This window comes from Aspergillus melleus (genome assembly GCF_016097325.1).
Source record: "Aspergillus melleus strain CBS 546.65 chromosome Unknown contig5, whole genome shotgun sequence".
Taxonomy (NCBI): domain Eukaryota; kingdom Fungi; phylum Ascomycota; class Eurotiomycetes; order Eurotiales; family Aspergillaceae; genus Aspergillus; species Aspergillus melleus.
In genome coordinates this window covers 3603907-3619114 of record NW_025763374.1, presented here as the reverse complement: position 1 = coordinate 3619114, position 15208 = coordinate 3603907, and the positions used below count along the sequence as shown (strand labels likewise).

The 15208-nt window shown below is 52.2% G+C and overlaps 8 protein-coding genes across 8 annotated transcripts; 4 read left to right on the top strand and 4 right to left on the bottom strand.

Annotated features, from left to right (window-relative positions):
- Positions 1 to 260: 260 nt before the first annotated feature.
- On the bottom strand, positions 261 to 2958 carry RCY1 (exocyst complex component Sec10 family protein; the record flags this gene model as incomplete). The annotated part of the gene is made up of 3 exons (XM_046091324.1): positions 261 to 531; positions 583 to 2863; positions 2916 to 2958. The coding sequence occupies 3 exons, from the start codon at positions 2956 to 2958 to the stop codon at positions 261 to 263; spliced, it is 2595 nt and encodes an 864-aa protein (XP_045947301.1).
- Positions 2959 to 4116: 1158 nt separating this feature from the next.
- On the top strand, positions 4117 to 4491 carry LDX57_009591 (uncharacterized protein; the record flags this gene model as incomplete). Its single annotated transcript, XM_046091323.1, has 1 exon — positions 4117 to 4491. One exon carries the CDS (start codon positions 4117 to 4119, stop codon positions 4489 to 4491), a length of 375 nt encoding a protein of 124 aa, XP_045947300.1.
- A 565-nt stretch (positions 4492 to 5056) lies between these two features.
- LDX57_009590 (putative pachytene checkpoint component Pch2) lies at positions 5057 to 5611 on the top strand (the record flags this gene model as incomplete). The annotated part of the gene is made up of 3 exons (XM_046091322.1): positions 5057 to 5065; positions 5100 to 5396; positions 5462 to 5611. The coding sequence occupies 3 exons, from the start codon at positions 5057 to 5059 to the stop codon at positions 5609 to 5611; spliced, it is 456 nt and encodes a 151-aa protein (XP_045947299.1).
- A 488-nt stretch (positions 5612 to 6099) lies between these two features.
- On the top strand, positions 6100 to 7446 carry CYT1 (ubiquinol--cytochrome-c reductase catalytic subunit CYT1; the record flags this gene model as incomplete). The annotated part of the gene is made up of 5 exons (XM_046091321.1): positions 6100 to 6174; positions 6294 to 6451; positions 6566 to 6628; positions 6694 to 7091; positions 7181 to 7446. The coding sequence occupies 5 exons, from the start codon at positions 6100 to 6102 to the stop codon at positions 7444 to 7446; spliced, it is 960 nt and encodes a 319-aa protein (XP_045947298.1).
- A 456-nt stretch (positions 7447 to 7902) lies between these two features.
- LDX57_009588 (uncharacterized protein) lies at positions 7903 to 9117 on the bottom strand (the record flags this gene model as incomplete). The annotated part of the gene is made up of 1 exon (XM_046091320.1): positions 7903 to 9117. The coding sequence occupies one exon, from the start codon at positions 9115 to 9117 to the stop codon at positions 7903 to 7905; it is 1215 nt and encodes a 404-aa protein (XP_045947297.1).
- A 66-nt stretch (positions 9118 to 9183) lies between these two features.
- Positions 9184 to 9363, bottom strand: LDX57_009587 (uncharacterized protein; the record flags this gene model as incomplete). The annotated part of the gene is made up of 1 exon (XM_046091319.1): positions 9184 to 9363. One exon carries the CDS (start codon positions 9361 to 9363, stop codon positions 9184 to 9186), a length of 180 nt encoding a protein of 59 aa, XP_045947296.1.
- Positions 9364 to 9469: 106 nt separating this feature from the next.
- On the bottom strand, positions 9470 to 11237 carry LDX57_009586 (cytochrome P450; the record flags this gene model as incomplete). The annotated part of the gene is made up of 4 exons (XM_046091318.1): positions 9470 to 10684; positions 10749 to 10772; positions 10830 to 11045; positions 11103 to 11237. The coding sequence occupies 4 exons, from the start codon at positions 11235 to 11237 to the stop codon at positions 9470 to 9472; spliced, it is 1590 nt and encodes a 529-aa protein (XP_045947295.1).
- Positions 11238 to 13269: 2032 nt separating this feature from the next.
- On the top strand, positions 13270 to 14561 carry LDX57_009585 (uncharacterized protein). The gene is made up of 3 exons (XM_046091317.1): positions 13270 to 13562; positions 13667 to 13673; positions 13804 to 14561. Exons 1-3 carry the CDS (start codon positions 13521 to 13523, stop codon positions 14355 to 14357), a joined length of 603 nt encoding a protein of 200 aa, XP_045947294.1. The 5' UTR covers positions 13270 to 13520; the 3' UTR covers positions 14358 to 14561.
- The last annotated feature ends 647 nt before the right edge of the window (positions 14562 to 15208 follow it).

Here is a 15208-nt window from a genome sequence, read left to right as displayed (position 1 = left end):
AAGGACTAATAAGAAGCAACAGTAAATACATTGCTTGTCTTGTCTGGAAGGTTCTGTTGCTTCTCTACTGCGTATAAACAACGCAATGGGGAAGCAGTGTTTCATTATCTAGACATAATGATCTTCAAACCCAACTCTATGGCCCTTACACCGAAACATTAAGACTCGTTCATCATCAGCAGGGGTATTCTTCTTCTATATACAAGTATACCTCTATATATGGGGTATTGCTGTTGAGTGTACTTGTAAGTTTGCTCTCGTTACATAACATTGCACCCGATGCCATACATGGCACGTTCCACATCTCGTTTCACTTGATACCAATCCGCTCGGCGCTCGGCGAATTCGTACACTTCCTCGACCCGCCAGATGCCATTGAAGCGACCCGAGTCAGCTATAATGGTGGCCAGCTCTTTGGCATCGGACGGGTCGATCAGATAGATTTGAGACAGCTCTCGAAAGGCCTTGAAGTATAGTAAGAGTTCGCTGTTCTTGAGCGTCTGAACGAACTTGAAGTAGTGGTTCATATCGCTGGAATCGGTCAGCAGCGTCCTCAACCGACTGTGTGTCGTGGATACTTACCTGATCAGCTTCAATGACCCCTCCACGCTGATCCTTTGGCGCTTCAAGTGTTTGCAGAGGGCGGTAAAAAGCCGCAGCCCGACTTCTTGGTTGAAGACGTCCAGCGTGCTTTTGTCGGTACTCCCCACCAGCATTCGTGTATGCGACGATACCACGTCAACTACCGCCGCCGCCGCCTCCGTGATGCTCACGTCCATGGTCTTGCGGTGAGGGTCGGTAGACACACTGGGGTTGAAGTCCGTAGCCAGTTGCCTAGTGGCAAGAATGTAGTCGACTTCTTCCATGAGAACGTCAATTCCTTTATTCAAACCGGCAGCGACGCGCTCGTCAAGGATCTGCTCAAACTTCTTCTTCTCTTTCACCGCAGGGTCGAGGAAATCATTGCGGTCGGTCAGTTTAGAGCCAATCAGCTCCTGTTCATAGAAGACATCAATCATCTGAAGAATGAGATCACCAACGTTCACCAACTCTAGGAAGGTCACCAAGGGCTCCACTCCTGACTGATCACGATCTCCCTGCTCGCGAGGGCGATAGTTTGAAAGGTGATCCACCGCCTTATTGAATCCGACAATGAGGTGCTGATGGCCCAATATCCGGACTAGAGCAACGAAAATGGCCTCGCATTGCTGCTTCACAGCGGCCCCCGTCTCGCCTCCTAGTGTAACAAATTGGGCAGCTCGTTCCAGGCCCGATTTAGCTGTATGGACGAGGCTGAGCGCAACTTCGATGCTGAAGAGAGAGCTAATTCCCTCTAGTTTTGACTTCATGATTGCTGCTTTTGCTGCAAGCTCGGTAGTCGGAGCCTCTGCGGTAGGGGGTGTGGAAGGCGAGGCGATTGTTGAAAATCGGTTCGCACTCTTGAGCCCAGAAGGTGACTCCCCGACGGCTGAACTCTCGTCTGACTTTGTGTCATTTGCTTTGGTGCTTGAGAAGCTGGGGAGAATGTTTACAGGCGCCATGATCACTTTCTTGAAAGAAGTTAGGAAGTCTCGTTTATCTGCCTGCCGATTGATATTCGACATAAGAAATGATTCGGTCGAGGCTGCTTGTTCCGACAACTGTCTATCCCAGTCCTTCACTGCGGTCTCAGATATTTTTCGGAAGTGATCCAGCTCTTCCGCGAGATAGAGATCCATGTGTGGTTCATAGACCTTGCCAATTATATGGTCAAGAAAATCATCGAAATTGTCGGTTGAATTCTGAATGGGCAATAAATTATCCGAGAAGTTCATGCATTGGGCAAAGGTCCCGGATATGGCCACGAGGTAGGACTCGATGTCGGTTCGATGTAATTCATCAAATATTGCGGTCAAGAATGGATACAGCACACCTTGCCCTACTTTCTCAATGAATGGCGAGGCTACCGCTATTGATGCGGGGAAAGCACGGTTGATAATCGACACTTCTTCGTTGTAGGCGACACTGAGGCGAGTGAAAAATGCCTGGGTCTGCTCGAGTTTCACCTGCGGCGTCGACACGTCGATACAATCTGCCACCTTACCAAAGTCTGACCGTCGTGTGATGAGATGGTTGTGATGAATGAACAGCTCAACAGCCGAAGCCCCGCCATTCAGGATGTAGAGAACGTGAGCATATTGTCGCATTCGCCCATCAATATCTTCCGTCTCATATCCTTGCCTGAACTCCTTTGTAGCAGCGGTTTCGAACATAGCCGTGACAGAATGCAGCTGCTCGATCCTGGCACGCCAGCCCTCTGTTGAATCACATTTAGCGAAGGATTGCAGTTGAGATAACACCCGCGCCTGATGCAATGGATCGGTATATCTTTTGAAGACCAGGTTATCAAACGAGGCACCCTCAGTGACGATGTCATTGTAGAAGGGCGCAAGCGCAGCGTGTATTTTGCCGTATTCCTGACGCGCTTCACCGCGTACTGACTTGACCAACTTCAATGCTCCCAGGACAGGATCCTTGTCCGATGCGTCGGAGATATCGGGGGCGACGGAGCTACTCAGATTGATCTGGTCGAAGCCATCGGAGAGCGAGTTCACATTGGTAGAAGGTTTCGGCTCGGTTCCTCCGGCAGTCTGCCCGGTTTGCTCGACCTCCTCTTGATGCTTAACACTTTCCAGGTCGGCAATCGTCCCGAAGGTTTCCTCCACATGTTTTCTCGCTTCCAGTTCGTCCCAGCAGCCCATGAGTTTCATCTTTTGTACCCATCTCGTATCGTCGTATGCCATTTCTCGTAGAAGCTTCGACGATCGTGCTGCTCGGATCAGATCGACAGGGGAGAGGTAATCAAGAATCGAAGACATGATCTCTAATGCCAGTCAGAACTTCCAGTTTCATCGCATTGCCTATCCCAAGCTTACCTGCTGGAAGGGCAGCCCGGGAGAATTCCTCCATGGATGCCATTTTGAGTGAAGCCAGTACATCTCTGCGCGGTTTCCCGCCAGTCCCTGGTCCATTCCTCACTTTCGACATGGTGTCGCTGCTGTTTCTGCATCGGGAGACAGGCTTCTAAGTCGGGGTCGGATGCAATGGGTTGAGCTCTTTCCGCGGGGCGGGTGCACCAATTGAAGTAGGCAGTTTGGGCACAACCAGCCTGGTTGGGGTGGGGTATCTAGCAATGACTTCGTTCAGATAATTCGTGTGCGCAGCATTGAAATGGAGGTATAGAGGCTTGAAGAGTTGATCGCGGGCGACAGCCACCACCAATGCAAAGGGTTCGTGAGATAAGCTGAAGGGGAGAAGATCCCCGGAAAGTCGAGCATCGACGATCGGCGGGCAGAATTCCCTTTCCGACCGAGCGAATCAGAGTGGCTGCAGCGTTGGCACGAAACACTCAAAGAACAAGAGGAATTGGCTGAAGACGGATTGACAAAGGAGCCAATGTCAAGCTTCGAACCTGGCGAGAGACCCTTGCAAATGTCTGGGTGTGACGTACAAAAGTTAGGGTAGTCTATTTAAGATCGCTGATCATGATCAGAAGGGGCTGACGTCAAGTTGCCCATCAATATCGACGGGAATATATAAACAAAAAGAAACACAGAAGCGCACAGAGACTCGATCCAGACAACGACACCTCAGGTACACCCGATGCATACAATGCATACCTACCGTATCCGTCAATGTCACGGGGAGAGCCAGGACTGTCCGTCTTTCTTCCAGACGCGGCTGTCTGCTCCGTGTAGATTATAGTAGATCTTCTTGCAACACACAGAGAATCCCGTCCCAATTAACACCTCGACCTGATACAGGACTGACCCAATGAATTGCATAAGCTGCACGGAAAACCCCCACAAGCCCGTTCTCCATGTTGAAGCGCGTGTCAAGACCAATGGAGATGGCTTCATCATCCGCACAGACCTGGTAAACCATTCTCTCCTTCTGACTACGGAGATCCCAAGTCTCAAGTCAAAAAGGTCAGGAACGAAGTCACGCAATGGCTTACCGAAAGCTTCGTGGTTCTTTCGCTGGGACAAGAGATAACCTCCTTTGGTATTGTGGTTGGCCGCAACAGAAGGCGACAGGACTGCTGACGGTAGAGTAGAAAACTTCCGAGGACTACACATGCAATTCATGGATTCTATTCTTGTGACGGAATGCACGGGAGGAAATGCAGATTCTGGCGCATACTGGCTTCAGCACGTTGACCTGGATGTCCAGGCTTATCAATTACATATGCCCTTCGAGCAGGAAAGCTTCCAAACTACGGACGATTTGATCGATACTAGTGAGGATGGATCGAAGGCGAAAGTGGTAACACTGCCATGCAAGGAACTGGATGGGCTCTGGGAGTCGTACGAACTACCGTGGTTTCTTCTTCTTCTTTCTCATGCCCACGCCGAGGGTAGGCTTCTTCGTACTGACCCAGAATGTGAACAGACTTCAATTCGACGAGCCAATCCAGACTACAATCCTCCGCGCAGTAACCAGGATGGGTGAACGAGTCAGCCTCAATTTAGGAAGCGTGACCCGGTCTAACCTTTATTAGTTTCATTCTCATCGCGGAATCTTGACCAATGGACTATTAGCTGGAACAAATTGATTCTTCTATGGGGCCCCCCGGGGACCGGGAAGACAAGCTTCTGGTGTGTTCGGTTACACTAACAGGTGCAAAGTAAAAGTTGACCCTTGTTAGTCGGGGCCTGTCTCAGAAGCTGGCAATCCGGCTCGGAAAGCACTACCCCCGGAGCAAGCTGGTCGAGCTAAATGCGCACTCCCTCGGTAGTAAGTTCTTTGGAGAAAGCGGGAAGATTGTGAGTAAGACATTTGAGAGTATCGAGCTCCTGCTAGAGACAGAAGAAGATACTTTTGTATATGTCTTTGTGGACGAAGTTGAGACGCTGGCTGCTCGGAGAGAGCGGGCGCTGGCGGGCAACGAGCCCTTTGACGCGGTACGCGCCGTCAATGCCTTGCTCATGGGTCTGGATAGACTTAAGAAGTATGACAATGTGATTGTGATCTGCACGAGCAATCTGGTTACGGCTCTGGTAAGCATCCCGGGGAGATGGCCCTTGTGAGCATTGACCTGACCCTTTCCTCCTGAGCAGGACCAAGCGTTTCTGGACCGGGTTGATATAAAACAGTACATCCCACACCTGTCCAGCCGAATCATTTATGGCATCTTTAAAGAATGTCTGGAGGAGCTCAGTCGCAGGGGGATCATCGAGGGAATGTCGTTTGACGTGATTCAACAAGACCCCGAGAACCCTTTCACGACCCTGCAATATGTGGAGCGTCCCACGGAGCGTCTCGTCCTACCGGCCTTCGACGAAATGCTCCTTCACTACCAAGGATTTGTCAATGCCATTCCCAAGCAGTTGGCCGATGCCGCGTCCGAGAGTGTGGTTCGTGATTGGCGATCGGCGGACATCTATGCTGGTAGACGAACGGCTGCTAACCACTTCCACAGGGTCTCAGCGGTCGAACCATTCGACGTCTTCCCGCACTGTCTTTAGTGTTGCATAGTCCCAGCAATGCTGGCTGTGGTGTTCGAACGGCCATTCAGGCGCTGCGGATGGGCATTGCGTCGGAAAGGCAGGCTAAGGCGGAAGCGCAGTGAGCGACCGAGAGAGACGGGAGGCGCACAACGGCAGCGACCGGAGTTGGGGGAGGACAACACGACGGTAGGTAGACGGTACTTATGGGGGAAGGTGTCTGTTCGAGATAGGAATTGACATGTGTAAACTGTGTAAAACAACCGGGAGATCTTGATCAGTTCGAGTGCATCTCTCTACTATTATTGTGGATGAAATCGTCAGCAACCGGAAAGTCAATCGAAAATTGTTGTTCCGAAAACTCGCGGGTTTTTCTCCCAAGACAGTTAGAACCGGGCCGACAGCCAATCAGGGTGAGGGTTTAGGCAATTCCCAACCCAAGAGAAACTTGACCGTTCGACTCGATCCTCGACTTCATCTCTGAAAGCATCTCTCGTCTCTTGCTCCGTTCTCCTCCACCCCCCTCCCCCCCCTCCCCCCCTCTCTCCGCTTTTCTAGGCTATTGTGCCTTCTGGTTTTTCCATTGATCGGAGGGCCACTTCATATTGTCAGTATGCTGGCACGTACTGTTTCGCGCAGCGTGCCCTTCCGGGCCGTCGCCCGTCAGACCTTGAGCAAGACCTCCACCGTACGCTTGTCCCGACATTCCGCTTCCCCCCCCCAATTGGCCTCCATCGATTTCATCAATCGGCTTCCAATGGCCGATGGATGTGATTGAGAGTGCTTCATACTGACCTTGCATCCTAGCGTGCGTCTTCCTCGTCCGCCGGTGCCGAATCCGCCAGCTCCCCCTTCCAGCTCACTCTCACTGCCTCCGTCGCAACCGCCGCCGCTATCGGGTCGGCCGCCTGGTACTACCATCTCTATGGACAGGAAGCTTTCGCCTCGACGCCTGCCGAGGAGGGGTGAGTCAATTGTGGCGGAGATTCTCGGAGATGGTCCTGAAGGGAAATCTCCATTGCTCCGACCAACCAGGCCTTATCATATCGAGTCCGTGAAACTGACCTCTGGATTTCAAGATTGCACCCGACTGCCTACCCTTGGGAGCATGCCAAGTGGACCAAGACCTTCGATCACGCCGCGTGAGTCTTCGAATTGAGCTAATTGCGTAGCCGTGACGCCCCTACTGACGAGTTACGCCTCTCAGCCTCCGCCGTGGTTTCCAGGTTTACCGTGAAGTCTGCGCCAGTTGCCACTCCCTGACCCGTGTTCCCTGGCGTTCGTTCGTCGGTGTTATGCACACCGTCGACGAGATGAAGGCTTTCGCCGAAGAGAACGAGTACGACACCGAGCCCAACGACCAGGGCGAGATCGAGAAGCGCCCCGGAAAGCTGTCGGACTACATCCCCGCTCCCTACAAGAACGAGGAGGCTGCCCGTGCTGCCAACGCCGGTTCTCTGCCCCCCGATCTCAGCTTGATCGTCAAGGGCCGTCACGGTGGCTGCGACTACATCTTCAGTCTTCTGACCGGTTACCCCGATGAGCCCCCTGCTGGTGCTACCGTCCAGGAGGGCATGAACTTCAACCCTTACTTCCCCGGAACTGGTATGTCTTGAACCATATCATTTGTTATTTCTTCTCTTTTCTCTTCTCGCATCTTGTTTGACCTGATCTAATCCGAATGTGACACGCAGCTATTGCTATGGGCCGTGTTCTCTTCGACGGTGTCGTTGAGTACGAGGACGGCACCCCCGCCACCACCTCCCAGATGGCTAAGGATGTCGTTGAGTTCCTCAACTGGTCCGCCGAGCCCGAGATGGACGACCGTAAGAAGATGGGTGTCAAGGCCCTCACTCTTCTGACCGGTCTGTTCGCCCTCAGCGTCTGGGTCAAGCGTTACAAGTGGTCCCCCATCAAGACACGAAAGATTGTGTACAGCCCCCCTGTTTCCCGGCGCTAAACTGCCGCGGTGGACTATATGAATTGCAAAACGGGAAGGGGCTCGAAGGCGGCTCTTGAATAATGCGCGTCCCCAATCCCAGGCTGGGAGTTCTGTCGCCGTCCTTTTCGTCAGCCACCCGCCCCCCCACTTTTCTTTTACGTTCGATGGTCTACTTGTTTTGTTAGATGCTATTCAGGACACCTGTATCTGTACCTTAGATATTTATTCTCCTTTAAAACCTTGTTTGAAGATCCAATGTCACTTATCTCCTTTGTTGCCATGTCTGCTTTCCCGGCGGTAGAACTCTGGTACTCGTGATGCGATGGTGCTTGGATGTGATGGTATGTATGTATCTGGTGGACCTATGTACTGAATATGCGAGTTGCTTTGGTATCAAGCGCAGGCTATTTCTTATCTTCTCTTTCCTTCTCTAACCAAAGAGGAATGAATAATCCGTGACACCTCATCACGAACCTACCTGTCTAACGTCCGTTCCCCATCCCCAAAGATCCTCGAAAAGGCTATATCATAGGAACTCCACATAGTGAAGAAGATGAGATCGGCCAGCTTGATCACCCACGGCGGGCTGCGACCATCCGGACCCGCCATCGTCCTCGTTAAGGTGAGTGTCAGAATCAAAAACGGACCCCACACCACCAGAAACACGACCTTGCCGATCTGCTGGCGAATAGTCGTCGCCCGGTACGGTTGGATCTGAGACAGGTATGTTTGGTAGGAGACGGGGAGATTATGTTCGGCGGCACCGGTGACGATGAGGTTGAGGTACCGCGGGGACGGCTGCGCGTAACCCAGCGGATGAGGGCGGACGAGAGGGTTCGATCGCGAGAGGAACGGTCTCCATAGACGGGAGAGCATGCGCCGAGCTTGGTTGCCACCCTCGTCGACGGGCGCAAGAAGCGTGTGGGCCTTGAACGGCGTGGTAGAGGGAGGTTCTGGGACCGGGTCGGTCGGGCTGTAAGAGTCGGGGAAAGGGTAACAGTCCACTATGATGTCCTTGTATCCGCCGCCGCCGCCCTCTGTGGCTATGATGCGAGCGTAGTCGGACACGGTGACCTCGTAGACGACGCCGACGAGCGGTCTGTCGGACGACGACTCCCGATGCGACGAGAGGGGCGTCTTCTCCGAAATTGAAATCTCCGACGCATTATCGTCGATGTCCTCTGCCTCCTCGTTGTTCCATTCCTCGGGCGAAGTAGGGCGGTATCGCGTGGCCGCGAAGCAAGGCTCGACGTAGGGCAGGCCGGGAAGGTCAAAGGTTAATTTTAAGTCCGGCACGACGACATTGATCTGCGAAAGCGGTTTGATGCCTCGTTTACCCAGAAAAGTCTCCGCAGCTAAGTTCGACCCGTAGGCCAGGTATAGGACGCTCTTTTCAGGGGAAACGGTCTCGGTAGGTTTGGTGGTGGCAGTGGCAGCGGCAGAGGATGAGAGGGTAACTTTGTCGGCGAGCGCCTCGTCCTGGTCAAGCGACTTCTCAACGATTGACTCTCGTCGCCTAGCACGCGTCGTCTGAGGGAGGTGGCCTTGCGTCTCTCGAGAGGAAGCGTCGGCAGAGGCGGACGAGGGAAGCAGCTCCCATAGTCGCTCAAGGGTCTCCAAGACGACGTTGCGAGAGGCGCGAGAGCCTTCTTCGACGCCGTGGCTGTCCGAATAAGGTGACGTCGGCATGTTTGAAGCAGCTAAAAGGTTAACTAAAATGACGCGATATCAACCAAGTATGAGGACTGCAGGGAGTCAGCCCTTTATCATCTGATTTTCCTCGTACGAGATAGGCCCGGAGGCCCAAGCCAGTGCTGGTGAGACATCGGCATTCGCAGATTCCTTGTCCGGGGGCATCGCATTGGCAGGCAGTCCGGGGCGAACCAAGTCCGTCCGGCGTGGCGGCTCGGAGCGGAGCGGAGTCGTATCCGACATTGCTTACTATATCAAGAAGGATTTGGAAGAGAAACGAAGGACAAGCACGGCGTTGAACTCTCTGACATGAGATCATACTACTACCTACTACTACTCACCCCGAAGCTTAATACAGCCATTGCTTGGTCTTACTATCCAAACACCCACCTTCTGCCTCCTTCCACTCCGTTCTTATCAGGTCTGCCTTCTCTCTAGTCCGAGGTCTAATCGTCGCAGGATACTCCTCTGGCAAACACACAAACCCTTGAGTCAACCGGTCCGCGTCCGGTAGTATGGGACTTCCCATTACATCCAGGGCTGGCGAAATATCAAATGCCCACAGGATCCCCGCCATGCCTAGGAACAAGCTGCGCTCAGCCACATGCATGCCCGGACAGATGCGTCGTCCAGCCCCAAAGGTGAACACGTCGCGTTTTGTAACGTCCGGGTTTGTCGCGGCATCGTGGAGGCTTTGCTCGTCGCCTTGATACCGGTCGGGGTTGAAGATCCGTGGATTGGGATGGCGTTTCGGATCCATGTGAATGGCCCACACGTTGTGTAGAATCCCCGCTCCTTTGGGAATCAGGTATCCCATGTACTCGTCATCCTGCGTGACGGCGTGGGGCACGGCGCCCAAAATGGCGGTTGGCATCCACCGTAAGGTTTCTTTCATGCAGGCGCGAATGTATGGCAGCTGCGAGAGATCATCCATCACCGGCAGGCGATTCGGTCCGACGACCTGGTCAATTTCCGCCTGCGCCCTGCGTTGCACCTCTGGGAACAAGAGCATTGCCTGGACAAAAGCGTACAGGGTGTTAGACGTTGTATCGGAGCCCGCCTCGAGAAGCGTCCCCGAGATATACGCGGCCTGGTCATCGCTGTACATCTCTCGCTTCTGGGACTCGAACATCCCTACGCAAAAGCATGGTTTGATGCAGCCGGACTGTATTTCTTCTTTGGCCCGCAACCAGTAACCCATATAGAGCGGCTTTTCGCGCTGATGGAGTGCTTTGGCCTGTTTTTGGGTAGGGATTAGGAAATCCGGCAATTTTCCCAGCCACGGGAAGAAGTCGATAATTGCCGCTGTCCCTGTCTGTGTAAGGGCCGCAAATTCGGCAACGCTCTCAAACAGCTGCTTTATCTTGGGATCCTCGTAGGTGGGCGTTCGCCAGCCGTAGACCATCGTTGTAGTCAGAGCGTTTGAGTAGCGGCGAATGTGATTGAGGAATCCGTCGGGCCGCGTCAAGAATTCATACAGCATTTGCTTGTTCTCCAGAACCTGGTAGGGGATATAGTTCTTGGAATTGACGATATTCAGCAACCCGTGGGTCAGCTTTCTGGTCTGCCAGAGATGCAGGTCAGTTACTAATGAGTCAAAATCTAGGGTCCTTAGAGGGTCAACGTACTATTCGCCAGGTTGGCCCGTATCGCTGTTGGTATTTCATTCATTAATGACGGTTATCACTAGATAGCACTTGAGGACGCACCATCATCAACACGCGGAGACCACCGCTGCACAATGTTTGTCCAATATACATCTCTTGTCGATCCGAATAGATCCTGCTTCGACGATCGAGGAGTTCCTTGACCACTTCGTCACTCGAAATGACGATCAAGCATTTTGTCCCCAACATCAGACTGTATATCGGACCATACTCACGAGCCCATTTCTGGAAATGGAGGTGTGCATCACGACTGGGCATCTGTATTGTCATTCTTTTAGAATTTATGCAAAGCAGGAATGGCCTTAGAAGCTATACCTGATGTATGTTGCCAATGATGGGTAAGGTGGGAGGACCGGGGGGCAAGTTCTTGGGACGATGGCCGATAGAAAGAAGTTTCACGATGACTATTGCCGCGATCGTGGCACCCAGGGCCGAGATGAAAGACACCATATTCAGGTGATTTGGAAAGGGCAGCATTCGATAAACGTCAAGTGAGCGAAAGGAAAGCGGGGAAGAAGGGGGAATGGCCATAGATTTGTAGATCGCCGCTTGCTGCATTCCCAAGCACGGGATGCTTACCTAGTCTTTCTTGACTCCTCCCTCATTTGCCATGGCCATCATATTGCATCGTGTTATACGCGTCCGTCAGAGGATTTTCACCGACTGTTACTATAAACAGTGCTCACCGATAGGGCTTGAGGTCTGGAGGAGCGGAGTATGCAGGGATGGAGAGACATTGACGAACAAGATGTCGCCAACAAATTGAGAGTGCCATGCAGGTCTGCAGAGAGCAAACTTTCAACGGTCGGACATATGCACCGCGGCAAATCGCTCTCCACAATGCCGTTTGACAACTTTCAGTAGGTCTAAATGTTTCCGAGTCAAGATCGACCCGGGGAATCTGTTCACAGTGCTATTAACCGACCAGCCTTGTTTTGTGTGTGATTTTTCCAGATAGCGTTGGAAATAGTTCCAAAAGTTCCAGGCCACAGTGACTTGTGTTCTTGGTGATTCGGTTGACTGAGACTCGGCCAAACAAGTCCCGTAATCCTCAGTATTCCATGTTGAACTGCTGCTGTCGTTATAGGACCGATTCACTCCATGCGGTGTATCGGCTGCACCAATCGAGGGTCATTATGGGTAGTTTCCCTGCCATGCTGGCTGCCAAGTAATAGAATCATAGCCTAAATGGTGAAGATCCAGTCCAATCTGTATGTTCTCTAGATCTTTTCGTACAGGCCTCAGACCGCTGATGGTCACAAAGCAGCATCAATTCCATTCTCACATTCCCCGGATCGCGCCCCTCCAGAGTTGCACTGTTCTCACCTTGGGCATCCTACCGTCTTTCTTGCCGTATTTTTTTTCAATCAAAATGTCAAGGCGATCAACCTTGACAGGGTCACTCGCGGAAATGGCATCTGTTTCGAAGATAGTATAAAGAAATATGGTGGGGTTATTCTTAGTCTGTTGCCCGCATCCTACTGCCCAAATGCTGATAACGTCGCATGCTGCCTTTCCAAAGAGGCGTATGACGGTGCTTGAATAAGATTTTTTCACTGCGACAAGCGTACTTGAGATCTCTATCTCAACAGAGACTACTGTTGTTGACGAGAACGACGTGAGCTTCGCGAAAGGGAGAGACGACTAGGCGTCATCTGATGACTGAGACATCCCTGGGTCCAAATTGCAGCGGTCCTCCTACGAATAAGTGAAAATCCCAGCTTATGGGTAAATGGCAGTTCGGGGAGACCTATACTCACTGCACGTCTATTCATTTGACAGGTATGATTTCAAGCACTTCGGCGCCGACATCTACCAGATCTACCACGCCTGCCCAAGGCGCCATTGCGGGTGACGTCGATGGCGGCATGAGCGACCACAGACCAACGAGACACTTTTCGTCCTGGAGTGTTCGAAGAGCGCTGGATACTCGCCGGCCGAGCTGGACAGCGACCGAGTGGCAGAGCTGTCGTCCGATAACGGAGTTTCCTGCTCCTTACCAATAGTAGGTTTGGTTGAAGATTTTGCGACCGAGGTGGTCATGTTCTTTTCCGAGCTGTTGACCTATCTCTTCTACTCCAAATTACCCTAGACAATATAGTATATCGTCTTTTACCTTACCTAGTTCCTTCGGAGCCAGTTTCACGAAGCAACAATCTTATTTGATCAATGAACTTTCAGGCTCGAGACCAAAGCTGAAGATTATTTCGCACCATGTTAGACGGACTTTGGACGCCTTTATATACTCCAGTGAGAACGCGACTGCATTGTATACAGACTAGGTGTATCTGAAGAGAAAGATTCTAGACGGCCATTGAGAAAGCCCGTTAGCCATCAATTAAGGGGCGGACATGGCCGGGGCCTCTCGCAGTACACAATGCTACGCCGAGGTTAAATTTCGAGGCAGGGCAAATGAAGTGCTAACGAGATGATGTATCATATTCAAGAAAAGTGCCTGCGAAATTGCCGAGAGAGGTGGGCATGAGGAAGTGAGACAGTTCAATAAGAGGAGTAGCCCTGGAGACATCCCCACCGGACTCACGGTAAAAGAATGCCAGCTGCCCTGCCTTATTTTTTGCGACTCTACGGCATCGATCAACGCTACAATGGGTACAATCTGGAACGTGGAGATTGCAAAACCTTGCAACTCGGCCTTTGAGGGAAGAGGAAGTGCTTGTCGAGATTGTGGCCTCCGGAATTTGTCAAACAGATCTACACCTTGCGGCGCGGAAAATGGCCCTGGGGTCCATCACCCTCGCGTTATGGGACATGAAGGTGCGTCATTTTCTCGGATGAAATATAACACCCTCCAGAATACCAAAGCCCGAAAGCCGATCAGAACCGCAGTAGGAGTACATGAGCTGACAGTGGGCACAAAGATGCTGGGTACGTTCGACATTTTGGGCAGGGAGTCCAGATAGCCAAGGCGAAAGAACCAGTCATCCTATCATTTTCCGCTTGCAAAAGCTGTGAGCCGTGCGGGCGAGGAAATCCCGCTCATTGCGTGAAGTTCAAGGCCATCGATTTCGAGGTCGAGTCCGACCATTCCGTCTTCAAGGAGGCATCCTCGACGGGGAACATCTCGACATCTATGGTCAGTTCTTCGGTCAATCAAGCTTCTCCAGCTGGTGTATCGTGCGAGAAGACTCGGTAACCAACGTGTCCGGCAGAATTGAGACAAAAGAGGAGCTGCATTTACTGTCGCCGCTGGGCTGTGGAATCCAGACCGGCAGCGGCGCAATCATCCATGTAGCTAAAGTGGGGGTCAATGATTGCGTCGCCGTCATTGGGCTGGGCGAAGTTGGTCTAAGTGCCGTCATGGGAGCTAGGACTGTAGGCTGTGCTCATATCATTGGTATCGATCGACACCAGTCTCGCCTGGAGCTTGCAAGGGAGCTCGGAGCAACGCAGGTCATATCAACTGAGAGCATGTCCGACCTGCAGGCGGCGACGGAGCCCGTCTTCAAGGCGACAGATCACTTGGGAGCAAACGTCACTCTGGATACGACCGGGGTCCCGGCGTTAATCGCGGAGACTGTGAAAATGTCTACAGGTTGGGACCGCCCCTGACACGGCCACGGTGACCATTCACACCCACGAGTTTATGGTGGCGGGGAAAAAGATTCACTGGAGTGATGGAGGGCGACGTGCAGCCACAGGAGTACAGTACATTCCCCGACTAATCAATTGGGTCAAAGACGGTCGCCGACCTTTGCAGAAAAGCATGAAATTCTACGAAACTGCTGACTTCGACAAGGCCATCCGCAATATGCAGCCAGGGTTCAGTATTAAGCCCACTATTCCCTAACCGATCGGTCTGTTCCTTAGTAGAAGGACAAGAGGGAATGGAAAACGAAAAGACACAAACCAGAGAAGAAGAAGACGACCTCACTTGCGGGATGCAAACCCCTCCCTTTTGGCCCCTCGGCGGACACATCATCCACACCCACAGCTTTAGTTCGACTGCAACTGGTGGAATCAGCCCTATCATAGGGCGCCGCCCATTTGACTCCACGTCAAAGGTGGCTTGCAGCAGGTTTATTCTGTTCGTGTACTTATCACTGAGTATTATCACTATTTGGAGAGATCACATACACCGCATGCTCTTGCACTGCCCCTCCCCCGCTAATCTTTCTGGCTGTCCCTCAAAGACGATCTGTAGAAAGTTCATACTAGATATTGTTTGACAAAAGCTGACCCTATAAGCCGTGCGAAAATCCTGCATTCTGTCCGCTGGTCGGAACGCGCGGGTGTACACCTAATGCGTCCAGCGAAAATGGACCAGCTGCTATACCTATCACGCAGCCAGCGGTCTCCATTAGAAGTTTGATACGGGGTGCTTCTACGATGACAAAATGGCATGCATCGTACGACATGCTAAGCCATCTGCCAAATCCACGAAATCCGATTGAGTTACAGAG

Coding starts and splice junctions, on each gene's coding strand:
- LDX57_009585 (XM_046091317.1), top strand. CDS start 13,521: ATGGCCCTGGGGTCCATCACCCTCGCGTTATGGGACATGAAG.